This window comes from Danaus plexippus (genome assembly GCF_018135715.1).
Source record: "Danaus plexippus chromosome 9 unlocalized genomic scaffold, MEX_DaPlex mxdp_24, whole genome shotgun sequence".
In the NCBI taxonomy this organism is placed as follows: domain Eukaryota; kingdom Metazoa; phylum Arthropoda; class Insecta; order Lepidoptera; family Nymphalidae; genus Danaus; species Danaus plexippus.
In genome coordinates this window covers 4581957-4605033 of record NW_026869847.1, presented here as the reverse complement: position 1 = coordinate 4605033, position 23077 = coordinate 4581957, and the positions used below count along the sequence as shown (strand labels likewise).

Genomic DNA, 23077 nt, shown 5'->3' with positions numbered 1-23077 from the left:
CGTCGTGTCGTATATTATATTGTAAATAAGCTAAGTCAGAGCGAGATGCGCACAGCATATAAAAATAACGGTGCATTTACAACCTCCGCACCGGTGCGCTCGCCTCGCCTCGGAACATTGCCAATTCCCATTGCTCAATTCTTAACATCGGAATTTCTCACTCGTAAGACCATAAATAGATTTACTATTCATTTTCAGTATAGAAATGCATATTTAATAACACAGTGTTAGTCCTTTGAGAATGTTTTCGTGATCACCGATCTCTCAACCTTTACCTCATTCCGTGGTGTGCGTCTTATTTTATTTATTCAACAGCATCAATATTTTTCTTTAATTCTTTCAATGACCCGTCTCCGTTCTGACCTTTAATATAATGATGCATAGAAGCTAATTCGATAAAATTAGTCAATTATGTACTCGTTGTGTAATAACTTTACGTCGTTTTGCTTGCTGGGTGTTGCTAAATAAAAAACCTTTTGTGGATATATGTAAACGTAATGTGAGTATGGGGGAAGAGAGATTAGGTATATAAGAGGCGCTAGGGTGAGATAAGTAATAAAAGTCTGAGACGTCATCAGTGTTTATTAACATCATTATTAAGATAAAAAGTAACAGCATCAAATTTATTTCAAAAATGAAAAAAAAAATTCATTACAATATTCTCTATCGGTGTAATTATTTTATTTTGCAATTCATTTTATATAACTCTTTAATATTAAGGTGAAATATTTTCTTATTATGTAATGTACCGTCAAAATATCTTCTATACAACTAAAAAACGAAATAGAAGAATATGTATATATGTATATTTATATATTTATAAATATATATATATACATATAATATGAATACGTTACAAAAAAATAATTTCATTATTGATATTAAAAGTCTGTATATTTTTCTTTAAATATTTAACAAAAGTATATTTCTCGTATATATTTATAGTGAGATATAAAACCGTGATGGAAATATCTGTTTAGTGTCCTATTTATACAATGCTATAACGCAGTCCTCTTAATACAAAATTAAAATTTCATAATCTTCGGATGCTGGGAGCTTTGATGACAGAGAATTTCATACACTGACGAAATATAGTCACACGTCATGGTTTGAGAATATCAAACGTTAAAAAGCTAGCGTAAACAAGCCTGAGAGAAATATTAGTTCCGTCAATCACAATAGAATACTATTAAGTTATTAATCGGAGACAAAATTTACGATAAAAAGGAATAATGCATAGTTTAAAAATATCACCTAGTTTTAAAATATTAAGGTACACTTAACATATATAACAAAAAAAAAAGAGTACATAAAAAAAGCTCAGCGACACCTACCTGATAGTATAATCGAAATTAGGAAAATAATTAAAAAAAAATTACCGAAAAATATAATTCACAATGAAGAACGGCGCCCAGGAACACGAGGGTGGAATCCTAAAGCTCTTAAAAAAAAAAATGTTCAATCAACATTATATCTCTCTATTGGTGTATTAATTTTTACTTATTCTATTCAATTCCTATCCTAGAATTAAACGCATTCGATTAACGCCTCTGAGGATAAATCATAGCAACTAAACTGATTGTATGCTAAAACTACACCCGCGTTCACAATACATGCGCGTCTCGTCATAAGGGTTCCGTAGCTCCGTTCGGACCGCTGATTCGGACGCGCATGCTCTGGGAACGACGACCGCCTCGTCCCGTTACGAAATCACATCGAGTACAATTAATTAACTTCATAAATATGAGCTGAATGTGTTTTAAGTGCCTCTAACGTTAAACATCGGCACTGCGGGCGTCCGACTTGGGTTTCTGCAACAGAATTTTCATTTTATAACAAATGTATTAAATGTCATATTAATTTCACATAACAGGTGCGGTTAAGGTCGTCTGAAGCTCTATCCGTGTGAAATGAGATATGAAAGTAATTAAATTAAAAAAAATAAAATTCTAAGTGAACCGATTCGTGTTGTCTGTACATACTATTTATGTACATGTATCATAATGATTAAAACACAGTAAAACATATATTTTAGTAGTGAATTTCTCGTATAAATCGTCTTCAAGTAAATAAAAACTAAACAAAAATCAGTCTGAATTCGTTATACAAAGAAGTTAATTAATGGATATATTAATGGAATTAATATATGCTGTGTGAGCAATTTCAAGTGTATGAGACTTTAATTAACTTGTAAGTATACCGTATCAGCGTGCAGTCCCGCCCACTGCGCGAATGACAGCAGGTCCTTGGCTGGCAGGTCTGCCGACAAAGCCTTCACGCGCAGGTTGCGGTCGTCCGTCACCAACACCACCACGCGAACACAGCCGCCGTCCGCCCGGACCTCCGCTAATAACATACATACATACATTGATCTACTATATCAGGGATGAATATTATAACCACCAAAGGTGTGTCATTGATATATATATATATATATATATATATATATATATATATATACTCTATTATTTATTTCTATAAGTTAATTCCAAGAATACTTTTTTATACCAATCAGTATCAAACAAATATTGAGGTCTGGAGATGACGGATCGCTTACGACACATGAAAAAACCGTGATAGTTTTATATTTATAACAATTAATAAAATTGTGATCCCAAATCTTTTTCTCATAAGCATCTGAACGATTTATATTTTACTCGGTACCAGCCCCTGCTTCGCACGGGCTCTTTACAAAAAATATAAAATTGCCTATTTAATTTTGAGAATTATTAAACTTATATTATGATAACTTTCAAATGGTACGCCCGAATTAAATGATTTAAAAATTAATTTACAGATACTCATCTTCTCGTCAGACTTGAAAACGAAGTAATTTATTTTGATAAGACTTAATACCGTATTTATGTAAACAGCTTTCCAATAAACGCTTTAGGAATGCCAATTTTTTAAAGTAAGGTTTAGACATATGCCTTCGCGGACTTTTCTGTAGACCTATATAAAATACACAATTACACTATATATTATTTTGTTATTTATTATATATCTCAAAGACTTTAGGTAGCGTTTTCGCTAAAAGCTCTCAGACATCTTCAACAAATATCGTTAATGTCCACACAAGTAAATACAAAAACTTAACAAATTATATACTAAAACCTTCCTCGAGAACTGTTTGATAATCGATGCAGTAATTTTTCCTTTTATCGTGAACAGACAGACAGATATTGCGGTTTTTGCTTTATAGTATGTATTGATTTTATAGAGTAAGAAATATGGAATAAAAAAAAAATTGTAGTACTTTATAGCAATTCGATATTGCGCTAGCATTTGTTTGAGCAAAATAATTTAAAGACCCTTTGTTGACTTCATAACTTCAGTTTAATCAAAGCTCATAACTAAATTGTTGAAAGTCAACCAAAAACCATTTTTTTACATTGTATTATCAAACACTAAACACAGCTACAGACTCAATTTTTTATCCTTGAAGATGAGGGTAGTTACAGATTTGGTATGAGATACATAAGGCAATTCTGTTTCATTGTTATATATTTTATAGTTTTTTTTTTTTGTTATTGGTCTTACATAATCAAGCTATAACAAAAATCAAATCGCTTCCAATATTAAAAAGCCTAAATAAGGCTCATTATAATTTCTCGGGTACTCTAGACTGTTTTCAGAAAGGACTTACAGACAAATCAACGGATAGTTTTTTGTGAATAATTATTTGCATATCGGTTTTTTTTTCTGTATTACCGAATTGTTTTTTTAATATTTTTAACACCGACACTCGTTATATATAATATACTTAAGTTCAGAAGTTAGTATTTTATTCAAAATATAAAGTAACAAGTCTGTTATATTGTTTGTACAAATCGTCCCTATTTTTTTTATTATTCGTGATATATATATATTACAACAATAACAATATTGTATTCAGCAAACTTATTTATAGCATGTTTACATTTGATATAAAACTAGCCAATTATCTGAGACAAAACATTGCGTTCTTCATACTCGCCCAGAGATGGCGTTACATACGGATCGTTAAAATATTTCATTCATAAATCTTCATATATATGAATATAGTTTATTGAATACGAAACTCGAAACGCTACGTTTGTAGTGTGACGATGCGAACTTGTACTAAGCATACTTATTGACTTACACGTTCACATAACGTTTTTCTATCTCATAGATTTTTATTATGTCAACAAACTCTGTATTACCATTTCCCGTTCTTCTTTATTTTATGTTACGTGTATAATATCTTCAGCTTGATTTATTCGATAATTTGAGTAACTCGTTTTGATATATTTTGATAAACGCTCACTTTTATTATGTTATAAACATTAATATAATAATATATTGTAAGCTCTTATTTAATAAAACGTTATAAAATTTAATTTTTTTCTTGAATTGGAAAAGCAATTATTGAGAACTTAGTCAAAATATTAAATCGACATGAAAATCCAAGATTAATGTGTTTCTGTTATAAATTATTCAGCAGTTTAGAGAACAGTTCAGAAACCGTTAGCAGCAATCAGCGAAACCTCCAATAAAATATACTAATGTGATTACATTAAACCAGATGACGTCATCATCAACATTATTGAAATTTATAATCTGAGATAGGAATAATTTTCGTCTTGGTCATTCAACAAGTTTTTAATGGAACCGTTTAAAACTCAAAAATTATAATTTTTTTTTTTTGTATTTCAGACCACCATTAACCTTATTACATTTAAAAGTGATGAACAACTCAAATTGCATGCTTAAAAAAAATAAATTATCTCAATCTTAGTTGTTCTTATTATAAGTAAAACACAAAGCAAAAAAAATTTCCAAATTCATAGCACACTGCTCTAATAACCTCACTAAGTGGGAGACAACCCTAAAAACTGAATACAGATAACTTGCCTCGATACCTCTGAATGTTATTCTGTTGTCATTTTTGACAGTCTTGAATCCTCATATACCATACAAAAGTGTCAAAAAATATGTAATCATATTCACCTCCGTCAGCTGTGAGATTCGCCTGCAGGTTGAGAGCGGTGGCCAGCACGCGGTCGTCGTTGGTGGCTCTACCCTCGTCCTGTTCGGCCGTGAAAGTCCGTGACGTCAGCAGAGAGCCCCGGGCTGTAGCCAACCTAACAGTACCTCCTCCCGCACCCCCCGCACCACCACCGCACACCCAGGCCAGGGCGTCCCTCGCCTTAACCCCCAAACGAGAACACTTCTTCAAACCCTCGAGCTCCGTTACAACTGTGATAAAGGTCATTAATATATATATTCTTGTAACAAATAATTTCTTCGGACTTTGGACAGACGTAAAATTACTTCATTCACAGCGCTATTATATATTTGTGAATTTTTTTAATCGATAAGTCACATTGTGGAGGATAAAAAATATTATCTTTGTGATACCAAATGAACTAAGTGATTTAATAAAGATTACGTCATACCAACGAGCGGCACAGCGAGGTTGTAAGGCTGTGATGGTGCGCTGGCCACCGCTTGTAACAACGGCAGGTGGTCGATGAAGCAGTTGGTGTCGGGTACCAACCAACGCGGACGAACTTCCACCTCTACGCTCACCCATCCGGTGCTAAGCATCTCCTACATCAGAAAAAATCATATGCAAAAATTTTAATAACTTTTTCATTAACATGTACATATGTATATTGAAAATATATCAAGAACTATGTTTTTTTTTTTTTAAAGAACATCATAAATTTCACAGAAATGACTACCAGAGAAGTACTAAACACTGACACATCAAAAAACGCTATTATTACTAAACGACAATGTCTTCTAAACCAAAAGTTAGGAAATATGCCAACCCTATAATGGTTCTATAATATATATATATATATATATATATATATATATATATATATATATAAAAACGTGCTCCACCTGCATCCGTTGTCGTCGTTTCTCTATGGTAGCCCTCCTGTTCTCCAGAAGGTCCCTCCGTCTCAGCAGGTCCCTGGTGTCGTCGTCCGGGGCCTCCACAGCCTCGCTCAGACTCGTCGGACCGCTGGTCGTACTCACACTCTCGTCGACTTCCGAGTCTTCAGACTGTTGGTATATTATTATTGATATAGAACGCGAACGGCTTTTGTACATTTTATCAAATGGAAGTAGTAAGAGGTACATTTAGATGTTAAAGCAGTTTAAATAATCATCTTTTATTTATTAATTGGAGTCATAGCAGCAGATCAATGAGAATTTTTGATTTGTGAATCACGTCCTTATAAGATACTATAGACAAACCAAATAAATGAGTCTTAGTGTGCTGTTCATTTCTTAGACACAGGCCAGACGAGGACTCAGTTACTTTATTTGTTCATACAACCTTTTTAGATGTTAAACACAGGCATTGTAACCGCTATAACTTATTTAAAGCAAACTTTAATAGGTTTGATGGATGTGGACTATATATACATAAGTTCTAAGCGTCAAGGAACTGTTTTAATCGTAACGGCTTACAAGATGTTGTAATGGTGGGTAGTCTGCTTGTGCTCGCTGTACAGCACTCACATACCGCGGCTGTTCACCGACCGGGTACTCCAGCTTGAGCACCGGAGGCTCGACACCCACCAGGTATCTGCACAGTATCAACATATAGCACACTTAACTTCTACGATACAGATTTAGATTTTTAAAAAAATATACTCCACAATATAAATATCGTGAGAAACTAGACAATGTGACTAATATTTATGTATTTCGATCCTATTTTGCAAATAAATAAATTTTCAACGCTCTTACGCCGAAGCAATAACTTCGGGAAGCACTTGAACGATTAGTTTCAGACATCAAAGTGTTTGCGAGCATGCATGTGTATAATAATAAATTATGTAATAGATATAACATAACACATAAAATTGGTAAAAGACATGGTATTGTACAGACATTGTGTAGATTTGTTTTCCTTTTCAGTTTTATTGATACAATTTTTTTTTATACGCATATTGACAGATTTTAGAAAAAAAAATATATCTCGGAATAATACTTAGATAAATTAAAAAAAAACATACGTGCAGTTTTATGTTCTTTTATTATTTGTTAAACTTCTTTTCAAAACAATAATCAATAGAGAAATCCTGAATATGATTTATATATTAAATAGAGCAGGACTGTTCTACTAATATTATTGGTAATATATATTTCCAATAATCTAAAATTGGAACGCGAGTTATCTTCAATCTAACTCCTGCTCTCATACAAACATACTCACTCGGTTCCGAAGAACAGCAGCTTGCGCATGCGCAGCGCGTGTTCAGCGGCGTGAGGCGCGACGTGCGCGTGCGGCGCCACGTGCGCCAGCGCCGGCTCCATGTACATGAGCGGCGTGAACCCAGCGAGGGAAGCATCCTCCGGCAGCCTTACGGGGATATATCCTGAAGATAACATATATCTTTACACGCCTGTAGATATAAAAATGCAATTTCTATTTTTATGATGTTTAGATAATTCTTTGAGCTACAATGTTGTTATCTATTGTAACAAAATGAATCAAACAATTTAGATAATGTTTTCATGACGACTGTTGTTAAAGGGATGTTCATGAAATAATAAAATACAAAATAGGCTTGAATTACACTATATGAAGTACAAAACTACGTAACCTGTCTTATTATAAATAAAGAAAGAATTTTATAGTTGACTGAACCGCTGTTTAATTCCATTGTATAAAGGAAGTAAAAGGTTAATGTATTCATAAATTGAATGTTCACTGTAATTGCATAGTGCGTGAGGACTGGCTGGTGGAAGACGGGAATGAACACTTACAAGAACCATAACATGGAGAAGATTAGAGAAAAAATGTTCCCAACCAATATAAGTAAATTAAAACTCATTTTATTCATTACCTTCCTTCGGTTCGTTCTCAAATTCTAATGATTTGTCGTCAAGGGCTTCCAATATGTTCATAAGCTTCGCAAGCCAATCCCAAGGATCGTTTTCGCTTCTGTATTATAAATTATTACATTAATTAATATGCAAACTTAGTTCTTATTTGTGAAGATAGGAACAATACTCACTCTAATTCGAAATTGTCAAAACTAGGTGGCGGATTCCAAATACTGCTATGACATAACATCCAGTCCGACCACATCTGAAATATTCTCTTCAGTTAGTACCATGATATAATTAGCACTGCAATGCACTCACAAAATTTTTGAGATTTCATTTACTTGGCCGCAAATACGTAGAGGTAGTTCATTTAATGTAGTGTATAGATGGTGTTTCTTTAGCTTACCTTAATGGCTGGCAGAAGAAGCAATGCATCGGCGTGCTGCTGGGTGTGCTGCGGCTCGGGTAGCAGCGCGCAGCACCTCTCGAGCAGCGCACCGAACATTAGCAAGGATACACCTAAAGCGCATTCTAACCAAGCCGAGCGCTCCTCGCCGTTACTACCTGAATGATGATAACAACATACAATTACCACTCATATAAATATATCGCATGCTATAAAGTTCTTTATTTCTTTATTTCGCTCATAGTCATCAAGAATCATCAGCATGTTTAAAATATTTTCTATCTATCTAGGTAAAAAGTAAAACCTCTATTAAAACCTGTGGTACTGGAATTCCATGTAGGTAGGGACTGGACCACTGGTGGTGGTTCTATTAATAAATTTTATCATCTCATATCGACGATGGAGAAACCGCAATTATCCTTACAATTCTTAAAATAGATCACTGTGGAATATGAAAATAAAAGAACATAGCTCTGAGATAGCATTCCCAAACCTTTTTGTATTCCAGGATCGGTTGAAGGATAGAAATATGAGTATTTGTTTTACAATAAAAACCCTCCTGGGTTGATTTATAAGACGAATGAGCAGAATTAAATTGTCGTGGTGATAAGGCGCAATGGGATGAGTGAGATTAAATATATATATTGAAATTATATAAAAGGAGAGTGGTCCATACAACAACAATGAGGACCTCGAAGTTGACTGACAACATGTCAGAGTAATGGAGCCGGTTCGTTATTAATAGGAACGGATAAAAATACACGGCAGGGATTACACCTGTGTTTGTAGTACATACTAGTTAGGTGGCTATTAAAAAACGAGCTATTTATTATAAAATACATACACTCGAGCGTAATAGCAACCGTCCGGCGTATCCAGTTACGTACGTAAAATTAACGTGAATTATTTAAGCGACAGTTACATCACTTTTTATGGAGCTATTATGTATTAAGTTAAGGAATCTCGCATGGTAGCGATAATTAAATGTAGGAAATCAATCATTATAATATAGATGTTAATATTATTGATGATTGACACTCTATCTATAAGCCAACTATTTTAAATCTTACTATAATTCAAATATTACTAAAATGTACAAAACTGTTTTGGTGGAAAGACAAACAAAATATGTCTGAAAAAAGAAACGAAATTCTTAGCAAATATTATATTTATCAAAGTATGTAGGTAGATATTAGCGTATGAATCTTTGTTAGTCCAGCAGAAAGACTTTGTTGTACTGCTACAAATATGAAATTATATATAGAGTTATTTAACTATGTAGCAGAACAATATAATATAAATATAACATCCGAGTTCACTGAGATAATAATGACTCAAAACGTATTAAAATAATAATCTCATTTGTATTTTGACACAAATTTTATTCAACATCCATGTAACAATTGAAAAGGAGATGAATTAAAAGGAAAACCCTCGTTTTTTAACATTTCTTTGAATACTTCAGAATTAAATTAAATTTATATAATATGTGTGTATTTGTAATAAAAAAATCTATGCACCTTCATTATAACGAGTATAAATATTTTGGATATCAGAATTAAAGGGGAACAGATTAAGCCCACATCCTTATCGTCCGACTGGACGCAGACATAGTTAAAGATTACAGCCGCCTCTAACGTGGCTTTGCGATTGCTATCTCATGTCAATGACCTTGACTGGGGTTTTAACGAATCCTCCAAACTCGGATCATCTGACCTTGAGGTGACCACGTAGAGGGACTACTTTGTCTTTTATCATTTAGGTACTTAATATGGTCCGTAACAAAAAGCATTTATAGAGAATTTATTCATCCCAGTTAGGTAGTTACAATTTGTTACCTTTAAGCTCTTTGCAGTCGAGTCTTATGAAATTATTTAATTTTAGTCAATTAAATTCATTTACATATACAGTAATAATATGTATAACTGTATGTCATATCAAATCTAAATGTTTGTGTCTAGCCCTAAACAGAACATACAAACACAAGCATAGACTATAATTAATTAATTATAATTATTGTGTGTTTGTTCCTGTCACTTCACAGAGGCACAGGGCCCGCACAGGCTCCCCCTTACACATAAATTAATGTACATTAATTACTTTTTCATCTAGAAACATAATATCACTACATGTATATACTTACCGCCAGCAAAAGCCGGGCGAATCGGTGGTATTATATGATCATATTTTATGATATACTAGTTTTTGCTCGTGACCTATCCCGTGCGGACTTCGGAATTGTTGTTTTGCGAGAAATGTATAAAGTATATTAAAACAATGGGTATGATATCCAACCGGCAGCGACACGATAGTTTGTGTCACGTGACTTCATGTAAAATGCAAGGTGATGCCGTGACCACGAAAAGCACACGTAATTGAGAGATAAACTAGAGCTTATGTTTTTTCTAATGCCTAAGCTATGTACTGTTAGGTTCATCGAAATCATTAAAATAGTTCTTGATTAAAAGACACAGAAACAGATATTTGAATACACATATATACAAAACATCCATACATCTTTACAAACTTACGCATTTATAATTTATGTAAAGTAAGTAATGGAAATAATACATTTTCAAAAAATCTTTAAGAAACCTAAAGATGTATCGACAATGATTTTAAATTCAATTCATGCCATCTTCCAATGAATTCCAATTACTTTCGAAACACGGCGTTTTAAGAAACATTTCGTAAATATATTTCCTTCTTTATTAAGATTTCGTACATTCAGTGATTTTACTATTCCAGTTAATTAATTCCGTCGAATTATGATGAAGTTTACAAATGGGTAAGCATAGGTAATATCAACACGAGACTACGTAACGCCTTGAGGCCGGAGTCAGACGTCAACCTTGCGGTGCAACAACCTCAGAACGCAATTACAAAACTTTTATTGCAAACGGACGGGAAATAATTGACTTGCTTATATTACGTCAGTTATCTTATTTAAAGTTAAGATTGAAGACATAAAACCGAGGGTACTTATTACTTTGCAATTTTCACATATATTTATTCGCCCTCATAAAATGCTTTAGACTATTGCATGTTATATATATATCTTTTTTTCAAAGTAATAATAATGTATCGCTGCTATTGTATTCGTTTCGGTTCGCTTGCATGAGAAGGTCACAAAAACAAGGAACCCATGCAAAAAAAAAAACGAACGCGAGTAAAAACCAGCTTTCACGCCTTATGATCTCTAGTAATATTATGGAAGACGCGTAGTATATAATATACATACATTTGTTTATATTTTATTGTTCTAAATAAATTTATTAAAACTAGACGATATCATGATGATGAAAAATACCTACTGCTTAGCCTAGCACCAGGAAGGTGGTATAATTATGAAAGCCATCAAGAAAAGAACGTGCGTTAAGCATTTGAAAAATCAGTTCACTAAATCCATTTAAAATTTATTACCATTGAATGTAAACAAAAATAAATATTTAAGGCGCATGCGATGCAATTAATCAGAACTTTTTTTACGTCCCTCTTGTTCTGTCACAAGGTTCGGACATTTTACTTTATTTATGAGCATTAAATTCTTGTTACATTTAAAACACCTTAGAAATTTCGCTTTACAATAAATCACTTTTTCCAAATCAAATAAATATCTAATTGTTTAATATTAAACTAATATATTTTTCTCATTAAAACTTCAAGTATCATTAATTTTATTATTTTACAAGACAAAAAAAAACTTAATATTTTATTCGCAAAGCAATTCAAGTTTATACACCAATAAAGTAATTGTTATGGCATCTTGAAAAACAGTAGCCGTAACGATAAATTAAAAAAAAAGTCATTAACCCAAATGGTATTTTATTTGTATTCAAATAGTGTGAAGTTAAAAAAAAACACTTATTGGGAAAAATAAAATTATACGAAATTCTAAATATTTATCGTAATCTAAATTAGTGTTGTATTCCAAAAAGCTTTTCATGGTCAATGTTAGTTTTTTTTTCAAACTGGCAACAATTTAAACCAGTTTAATTAAATACCAACCCTTCATTATCACTGCCTCGAGACAGTATCGATTGTCTGTATAAAAATATAGAAGACATATTCGCAATACATAGTTCTAATTTCAAGGATGTCTTTTATGTTATTAATGGAAGATTTTATCCCACAATACACTTTAATAAAGTAATATAACGAATAATAGAATTGCGTTATATGATTTTATAATACAAAAGCGTATAATCAATACATTTTCATAATCTATTCAATGTATATTTGGCAACATGTGTCATATGAAGTATTTGATGTATTAATTTAACGATGTAAATTTCTTACTTATATTTTTTTCTAACTTTCAACGTGTAATCATCTTCGTACATGTAACATCGCCGGGGCAACATCGCTGTTTGGATAAAATATTATATTACCAGTGACGCCGCTGACTCCGCGGAACGAACACCAAGCCGTGTGAACCAGAAGATTCCTGATACCACACAAGCAATGGAATAGCATTGCTATCCTAACATCAGAGCAATCATTGTCTACGGTATAGGTTATAAGTTTTAATATGTAATTCTTATTATAATACACATACGTAAGTTTTGTAGTTTCCCTGGAACCTCTGGTTGCCACCCTACATAATTTACAACTAAACATTTCTGTTGCTAATATTAATATTAAAATGCAAAGACAGAGAGTTGGCTTTGATTACAAATAATCCGATAATTACACAAGAAAAAAATGTATATAAAAAATTAAAAACCTAAATACAAATAGAATACAATTTGGTTATTTAAACAAAAAAAACTGTAGGGTCAACAGCCTCAGACTTTAGATTATATGAGTAAAATTCATAACGATTTTATATAGATTGTCAAGCACTATCGTCTAGAAACAGACTATAAAACTTAATTTATGACTTTTTCTTCTAAATTTAAAAGTAAAATTAGAAAAAACAGAAATTAATAAAAATTTTAATGGTTCAAGTTCATTACTGATTACATAGAAAACATACGATTAAAATTATTTGATTTTACGGTTTTCTAAGTGTTCATGTTTACGCCGATTTTAATAATTCCTTCAGAATGTTATTTTTGTACTACCCATACCTAGCTCGAGAGTCTACTAGATATGTAGATGTAATCTTGAGGTAGATCTTAATTAACAGTTATTATTCGATGTCTGTGATAATAAACGGGACAGACGACTACAGATTCTCGTAAAACTAAGGAAATGTCTTTTACGTGTCAACATGCTTATTTAATTATTACACACAAAATGATAAGCTACAATTATGTAAAAGTTTTTACTATAAAAAATATAATTTTTATTTACCGTTATAAACATGTGGTTTTTTTACTTTTTTATTTCATATTTTTATGGATTCTATATGGAGAATATAAAATAAGACGTAATAATGTGAATTCATTGCTAACTTCGCAGTTTATGAAGAACTTACAAAACCAAAAATGACATAATGGAGTCATTGTTTCCAGCGTGTTAGAACCTATGACTTCCGAGCTATTTTATACTAGTCGCTTTATCAATTGAGCTATCTTGCTTTGCGTTAAGTCTATTCATAAAAATTATATCATTCATATTCAACCAATATGCCTTATAGTAATTTACATTTGGTTCGTCATTAAACCATTGTGATATTTCTTCTATATTATTTCTAAATACGTCTGAAATAAATCTTAAAATAGATATAAGGAATAAAAAAATTCTCCAAACGAGATTTATACCCACTGATTGCCATTCAACATGTTTCTCTCAAATCTCCGCAGATTTCAATAGCTTCTATTCAATAATGTATGAGGCACAAATAATTTAAATACTTTTTAATTAAAGGTCTTAATTAAAATCTTGTAGTTGATCCTTAATGTATAGGATCTTGTTATCTCCTCTTTGCTTCCTTTCAGGACCGAGAATTGGTTTTAGTGCTGATGTATATACCTTTTCTCTATACAGCTTCACAAAAAATTACATATTGCAGGACGTGTTACTTTAACTATCTTTAGATTTATTTTAACTTTAACATGATTTATCTTTAAAAATACGTAATAAAAGTGTCTGTGTTCGTATCTGAGATCTGACATCTTTAAGTTGACGTGTAGAGTACAATTGAAAAATATAAGGGGTTACATTACCCTCGATACTGCCAGCTCTACAAATGGAAAAATTATTATTTACTTAATATCAGTACATATATGTGTTATATGTGATGTTTATTAATTAAAAGTTTAATCTTTTTTGCGACTGGACATTGGCAGTCTCGTGCATATCATAGATGCAAATAAGCACTGCTTACCCTACCCATATAACAACTAAACCTATATTTTTTAATTCTTACTTACATACTTTTAATCATACATTGCAAAATACAAATGTTTACAGACATTTAAAATGACATCTGATTCACGATTTGATAAAACTGTTAAATGTGTCATCTATCAATGTAAAAACTAACATTTCCCATCAGCCGCTGCTAGCGGCTAGCGCCGCTTCCCAGCCGGAGCGGCCGTATGCAAAACTACTCGGTGCATATATTCCATACAATTTCAAGGACGATCTACAAATCTCTTGTTGTATCAGGAAACATTTGCATGTGTGTGTGCAAAAACTATATGTGTTATTGTTTGAGAGGCACTGCTTCTTTAACCCTACTCGTTAAAAAAGTCATAGAAACTGTCAAATGAAAAGGACTATTGAATTTGATAGTATACTGTTCAAATTTTTTTTTCGCCATTAGTTATTATTGTCTTTCAATGTTACTCGTTTTAATAAAAAGTATTATGATAGTTTTAATTAGCTAGCAGGTTGTTTACACACAAATAAGTTATTTTGTTTCCCTTGTTTGTTGTTTTTATATAATTATAAGAATGTTTATATCTCCACTGGATATTCTGATTTAAATAACTTTCATAACCTCATGTCATCATCATATCGTCTGCCCGTGATCACGGTTGCTGCGAAGTAACCGAAACGTCGGCTGTATGTAGTTTATTAAAAATAATAAAATACGCGTAGTAATCCGAAAATATTACTTTCATTTAAATGAATACTCGCGAAAGTCTTAGATCTCATTAACTTTCATAAAGCGGTGATGAACAGATCGTGATCGTTTTAAGGTTCTTGTTCTTTCGTGGCTCAGAGGTGGTTTATAAGTTTATAAAATATATAGATGTTAGTTCTGATCGGAGTGCTGTAACTTTATGTAAATGTTTTAGAGGAGGAAAATTGGTATTTTTTTTTTCAAACATATTCTGCTTATGTGTTACGTATGAGATATGTTAATTAAAAGTTTGTTTTTTGCGACTAAATAGTGCTTGACCATCATTCTGCCCGTTGGTAGGTGGATATTAAGTCACAGGTGGTGAACGCCTTATCTCAGGAAAAACATAAAATCCGTTCTTCATATCCGCAGTCATCCAAAGCCATTTCAAGTATACACACTGTATTATTATATTTGTTTACACCTGTATAGTTAGTATAGTAGTTAATTACCTTTGGCCTGTGCGGTCGTCTCCACAGCGAACATGTTGAGTGCTGTGAGCTGCAGCAGACGAGGCGCTGGCGTCGGCAGCGGCACTCGGTTGAGGAGGGAACGGAACTGACGAAGCATCTGACACGCGCACACGTGGAACGTCTCCATACTGATATACAGAAAGGTGACAAACTTAAATTGAGATAGATATACATATATATATAAATATATATATATATATATATATATATATATATATAATCTGTGATCCATACCTACAGTATATAACTGTTTTTAATTTTATAAGAATTTTTAGAGGTTTAATAGATGAAGAACAATGTATTGTTAAATATATATGATTCAACACTCACCCGATCTTAGTAATGAGCTTCCCGTGAACGTGCAAGTAGCTGGTGATGAAGGTTTTGTTTAACTGAAACAATTAACACGTCATAAACAAATAAAATCAGATAAAATTATCTATTTATAAAAATATATACACGTAATATAGAGTTGAATGTGGTATTTATTTTATGAATAAATAAAAAAACAGAATAAGAAATAATTATTTGCTTAAATAGAAATTATATGAATCTATGGCCAATAATGTTTGCAAGCGCACACCTCCTGCGATTTAAGTAGTTATAAGCTGAGTAATAAAAACACATATCTCTGGATTCAGCACCAGAGACTACCATAATGTCTTTGGCACATTGTCTAGCTGAATTTAAATTATAAAGGAATAATTGCTTCACCTGGATAATACAGAATATTATTATTTAAAATGTAAATCTATTGTTAAATTGTACCAAACGTTATATTCATTAAAAATACATATAAAATATCTAAGGAAATCTTCCGTTTTAAGGTCAGTTAAACACTATTAACCAACCTCGACGGGCGTGATGCTATTGAAGGAGTCCCGCCTCGCGTGGCTGAGTGTAGTGGTGCGGTGTCCGCTCGGTCGGACCCACACCTCGCGCCGCAATCCTCCCCTCACACCGGAGCCACCAGCGGCGCCTCGCAGTCCTCCCCTCACACCGGAGCCCCCCGCGGCACCGTCACCGCTATCACCAGCCTTGGACTCCGCGGCAGCACGGCGCTTCCGCTCCGCCGCCTCATACTACATACATATAATTTAATATAATCAGGTTGTTACATTAAGCAATTTAGAGCTAAGACTCAAATTAAAATTCGAACAGGATTCGAACCTGCGACCATGCAACCATTAAGGAAGATAAACGATTTCTACTGAAAATATACATAGAAATAATATAATAAAGAATATACAAAACAATTTTATTTATAATACATATTAGGTTTCTATTAAAAAAAAACTATTGTAACTATATACAATTGTGATAAATCACCTTTTTTCTGTTTTCGTCGAACAGGGATAGTAAACTCTCACGAGCTGATTGGAACGGATTCGAGGACATTAAGCTTCTCATATAATAATAGACTGCGTCTAATTTTCTTCTCTGCAAAAAGGAAATATATTTAATTAGTCACAATTGTTAGTGATTTCAATTTATATGTAAAATTATGTATTATTTAGGACAATGCTTACAGCGTATATTGCTAATATTGCCAGCTGATTGTATGGTCTGCCATTTTTTGGATTTATTTGCTGTGCTTTCGTGTACCATAATTTGCTTTTGGCGTAATTGTTAGTTTCGTTAACTTGTTCCTTGTATCTGGCTAAGTCTCCGAGAAAAACGTACAATTTCTGCACCGATATCAAAGCCAGCCCCACATAGCCGAGACCCTTGGGCGGCAACACGTGATTGTCGTTCAAATAGTCTTCGGTATTAAATTTATAAGTTTTCTCTAACATCTGTACAAGATTCTCAAAGAAGGTATTCCCTTCGTCTATAATGGTATTTATCAATTTGACAACTTCAGGTTTTTCTTCGGGCGTTACCGTAGCAATACTTTTCCTTAGATTCTCTATAAAATGATAGTATAGAATCTTCCAGAACTGCTGTTCTATGTTATCAGCCTGACAAAATTTCAGATCGGACATGAGCAGTCTCTGAAGAGCTCCTTGTAGAAACTTCCTATAAAAAATACAAAAAACAAATAGTATTACACATTGCAATTGCCATTAAAACTGAACATTTTTAAATAAATTCATCTATAGAATTCTAATAGTTGTTGGATAAAAGCAAACCACGATTTATTTACTACAATAGAGGAGGTATCTTATGAATTCCGTCATTTTTTAACCGACTTTAAAAAGGAGGGGCTTTCTCAATTAGACCTTATATTGCTTTTTTATATTGAAAGCGTTGATCATAATCATGTTACCTGGTATCCAACACGTCTGACCAGTTGGCCGCCAACGCCAGGGGTCCCTGAAGGGTGTGTGTCTTGAGTATAGCGTCCGCTCGATCCACTGTCTGTAGTAAAGCTGTGTGACGAGCACCACGCTCGCCCTCCGAACAACCGTACCGCGGAAACTCCTTCACACCTGAAATAAACATTACCAAGTATAACAATAACAGTCCTTTAACGACTGAAGTTATAATTTTTATAAATTTATATATTTTTTTATTAGTACTACAATACAGGATAATTTTATCCAGAAAAATTTGTCTAATCTCGAAGGATAACCAAATAACCTTTGAATATTTATTTTACCTATACTATAAAGTTCCACATACATGCCTATAAGCCAGTGATACCATATAAAAATACACTGTAATAAATTTAAATGGCACAATGCGTACAGTTGATTTTAGTAGTCAAATTTTAAATTTCACGATTTCTATCATTAAGTTTGGTACATAGTTTACTAACGCATATTTAAAATTTTGTATGTTCTGTTACCTCTTTCCATTCTCATGTCATGTTTTGACGGAGTGGTCTGTATGATAATAGGTTTTGACGGATTGTGATGATCAAATAATGTTTTTTGGGTTTCGTTTGGTGCTCCACGACTGTGAAAGAAAATTAATTGTTACATATACAAATATACATTATAACAATGGAACAGATACATAGAGGAAATAGTACATGATATTCTACTTACATATTTTGGTCTTTCTGAAAATGTGTCATTGAACTCTGTGGCAAGATAATTAATCCGGGCTGAGAACCGGTCTCTGTGACGGACTTTTCAGACAAAACGCTGTTCAGCCTATTTCTGTTATGAGTGCCTTCAGATCTGAAAATAATAAGAAAAAGTTAGAAAACTACAATTAAATAATGTGACATCTTACAGTGTAAAACAATAATTTGATTTAAAAAAAATATTTCTCGTGTAACGACATAGTAGGTCCAGAGGAAAATCCCAAGGTCCCGAGGAAGAACAACAAAATCCCGAAAACAATTTTTCTAACAATGCACATAGAATGCAAAAAAAAATAAAGAAACAATATTTCTCTTTTTTATCTCAAATGTGTTTTATCGATTATTTTATAATATTATTGTGTGTATAACCTGTCATGTTTCTTGGACTCAATGATTTCGTCCCTCCAGTTGATGTTTGCTGATGAGTTGTTTGCTGGCTGAGTGTTCTCTGCGTTCCTCCGTTTCCTCACGTATCTTTTCTTAGAGCGCCGGCCGCCGCCCTCGTGCTCTGGTGACTTACGCTCAGAGCTCCCAGCACGACCGTTCACAGGACCATTGCTCCTCTTCTGAACAAAGTAAGAAAATATATTCAGTCCCTTACATATTTTGATTTTGAATTGGACGTCCTTTCTTTGAAATCAAAGTTTATAGTGAAAATTTCACCCATATGTTACAAATACTAAATTAAACTATTAGACTATACAAGACCCTTTTAGGATCAACTCCCTTTAAAAGGGTTTGGTGTAACACAATAAAATTTTTATTTCAGAAGTATTCTTAATATTAATATTTGTTACTATTAGTATTACCTGGTTTGCTGTGGACCATGTTTTAGCGGTGTTGGTAGGAACCCTGAAACCTTCATTGTCTTTAGGGCTGGTAGCTCTGTTTGCAGACGTATCTCTGCTATTACACTGTGATACTATTCTCCTGAAATTAAAATATGCGAATTAAAATCTTAGTTAGATCCAAAACCACGGAATTTTTATATCTCATAAGATTCGCTCTGAATATAATTTCCCAGAAATACTAAAACAAAGAATTTCATATAGAAGTCATGATCAAACAATTTGATAATACTAATTACGCTAATATTTATTTTTACAAACAGTTTACGCAGAACAGCTGATTCAATACGACCCAAATGTAACACTTTATATGTATATGTAAAAATAAGAATATTATAATATACCTTTCAGAGCTGTGTTCCCGACTGTAGGACCTCAATGACCTCCACCTGTCAAGGTCATCTCTACTATTTCCTATGGTCGATGATCGATTGCTCCTGTGACTGTCCCTTCGTTCCCTCTCCCGCTGTTTGGGACCGTATGAAGCGTCGTACTGTATACTAACATTACTATCTTTTCGACTTCTCTCAGGTTCGTAAGCTATGCTTACATTGCTGTCTTTTCTATTCCGTTCTTTCTTTTCGGTGTTTTTGTGTCCTCTGCTTGAGCTCCTGTCAAACAGAATTTTAATATTTACTTAAAGGAATCATTTAATGAGCTATATAAATATATTACAACCTTCTGTCTCTGCGCCTCGACCTGGCACTCCGTTTCGATTCTCGCGGTTCGGCTTCTTTTACTTCTGGTTTATTGGTTGGTTTCTTCTGGGAGAAGCTTTCACTTTGTGAAAACGATGCTGATGAATTACATACATCATCAAGTTTTATATTTTTCTCAACCTCCTCAGTCCAATCCTAAAAAGAATATATTAATATAAAATAAGAGTCAACATCTTTAGCACAAAATGTATTCATTAATTTGTTTAGTGGAGACTTTTTTGTTGAAAATTCATTTATTTATTTATACATTATATTAGTGTTTATTTTTCATTCATAATCTTTTTTATGACTTTACCCGACTAATGATTTTAAATGTACGAGTTCAGAAGAAAGATAAACTTTCGCAATTTTTTGTACTGTTTGCTATTTCAATCAGAAAATTATGCAAAATGTTCAAACCTTAAGCACATAATCACAGCCATTACAAATTTAAGGCTCTAATAAAAATAAACGTAAACAAAAATTTTCAACCATGAACTGTTTGTAAAAATTGCAAAGAACCTTGCTTGCAGACGCGGATACAAATCCGAAGGTATAATGTACGACCTTCGTGAAAACACTACATCAGATGAAGTAAAGAAAAACAAATTGAATTTAAAAAATACATTATATATATATATTTTTTTTTAATTACTAACGAAAATTTTTCCAAATCAGGTAAAGTAAAATAATAAATGTATTGTCATTACATTCTAAATGTATTTGTGAAGACAAGTACATAAATTTTATGAAACATGACAAGAAAACGAAAAACTGTTTTTTAAGGAAAATTTACTTACAGACAATTTCTATTCCCATAAAAAACTACAAGACAACTTTCCTTAATTTAATATATTCTAGTGTTAAGCTAGTACATATAAGACATTAAATTAATGGAAAAAATATATATATGATTGACAATACTTCATTTACCAAATATTAATATCATAAAATTATAAGAAATTTTCAACGCAAATTAGGTCTCAGCTCGAAATGTAATAGTTTAAGATAACAAAGAGGAAAAATATCGAGATGAAATAAGAAATACATTATATGTAATATATAATACGAATTAATATATATTTTTCAATCTTACCAAATTTGTCATGTCGGAAAGATTTGTTGATAAGTGAGATAGTGATTCACTGTCGTTTTGGTTATCAGTACTTTCCACTTTATCCTCGGATTCCTTGTCGCTGTACTGGACTTCATTTGTGTTAATCCCACTTATTGTAGCTGAATCACAAAAATACCTTCAGTGAAATTATGATTTACATTTACAAATAGTTATAAAATATATATATTTATCCTTAGTTAACATCAACCAAGCAAGGCAGAAGAGTTACATCAAAACATTGCATATTGTGTGACAATGTTAACGAACATGTCAAAATGATTAACTTACCGCCATTATTTAAATTATTTTGGCTTTCATATTCAATGTTTAAGGAATCTAATTTTTCTGAAAGGCTTTTGCTTTCATTGACGGTAGTTTCATACAAATTAATGTACGAACTGCTCGGGGTTGACCTTCTTGAATTTTGTACTTCATAATTTTTTATGTATGTGTTTATAAATTTTTCCCTATCAAAACTTTCATTATCTCTTAAGCGACCCCGGCCTCTAGAGGGAAGGGTTTGAGACCAATTAGTGGTGTTTGAACTGTAAAACTGATTAGGGATATATTGGGACTGAGACATATCACTGCTGCCATATTGGTTTTTATTCAATTGGTCTACACTATCAAAACTTTGATGTCCAGTTGACTCTAAATATTTTTTTCTAAATCTAGGTGGTAAATTGTCTAAATTTATCATATGCTTTGGGCGAGGCTCAGAACAAAACCCTGCTGAATTCCTTCTTCCAGAAGGTGGTTTGCCACCTGAACTTGATTTATGCCTCCCAGCCCATGTCTCCATACTTCTGCTGTCTCTATTTCTATCTAAGGATTTCTGGTCATGTGCACCTTGCATGGGTGACATTGATCTAGCTTCTGAACCCTGTCTATAATGTCTATTATAATTTATGTCATTACTTCCATCCCTATGTTGAGAATCTCTTATTGATGAATCCTTATTATATGATCCTGAACTACCTGAACCATGATTTTCTTGTTTGTTTGATTTTTGTCTACTCCCATATTGACTAGAATTATCACACTTGAAAGATGATTTACCTCTTTTATCAATATCAGCACTTGAGTCTCCGGATCTTGGTACATATAGTTGTTGCTCAGGTTTTCTATAACGATTGCTTGCAGGCACATCTTCCCCATTTATAGACTGTTGGGAGCCATAATGAGATTTATCCCTTCCTCTGGTACTGTTCTCTATGTCAAATGATTCCATTTTGGCGTCCAGACCATACCTAGATCGCCTTAAAGGTCCACTACCAGGTTTGTATAGCTGTTGTTGTGGTTTAAGTTTCTTGTAATCCTTACAATCATCATCCATATCAAAATAGCATACAATGAAATTGTCTATAATACTAACATTTTTAAAACTACACTCCAATATATTTTGATTGTAATATATATACGCTACTTAAGCAGTTAACTAAACATGAAAAGGTTAGGTTAAATTTCCCTATTTAGGAAAACAATACGCATAAAGAGCTTAGCTTTCGGTAAATGATTTTTTTTATAGAATTTAATAATTCACTGTATTATATTTTTAATAATTAACAAAAATAAATATAATGAAAACAATGCATCAATTACTATACGTTTGTATTATTTGCACAGAAGCAAAACAGATTTCAAGTAGACATTTGGAGGCTCTGC

General features: G+C 32.7%; 1 protein-coding gene across 3 annotated transcripts; it reads right to left on the bottom strand.

Moving 5' to 3' along the window:
* Positions 1-564: 564 nt before the first annotated feature.
* Positions 565-23030, bottom strand: LOC116767714 (telomerase-binding protein EST1A). 3 transcript variants are annotated; one of them, XM_032658168.2, is made up of 24 exons: positions 21701-23030; positions 21392-21531; positions 20276-20451; positions 19942-20208; positions 19559-19679; positions 19119-19315; positions 18709-18843; positions 18507-18616; positions 17985-18147; positions 17245-17734; positions 17045-17155; positions 16567-16797; positions 16046-16107; positions 15695-15843; positions 8225-8382; positions 8007-8080; positions 7836-7933; positions 7202-7364; positions 6451-6568; positions 5875-6039; positions 5421-5574; positions 4972-5220; positions 2201-2346; positions 565-1811 (listed from the first exon to the last, which is right to left on the bottom strand). In XM_032658168.2, the coding sequence occupies exons 1-24, from the start codon at positions 22746-22748 to the stop codon at positions 1776-1778; spliced, it is 4761 nt and encodes a 1586-aa protein (XP_032514059.2). In that variant the 5' UTR covers positions 22749-23030; the 3' UTR covers positions 565-1775. The 3 variants fall into 3 exon arrangements, with proteins under 3 accessions (XP_032514059.2, XP_061383203.1, XP_032514060.2); XM_061527219.1 differs by having other exon boundaries at positions 19119-19312; XM_032658169.2 differs by having other exon boundaries at positions 22472-23029.
* Positions 23031-23077: the final 47 nt, after the last annotated feature.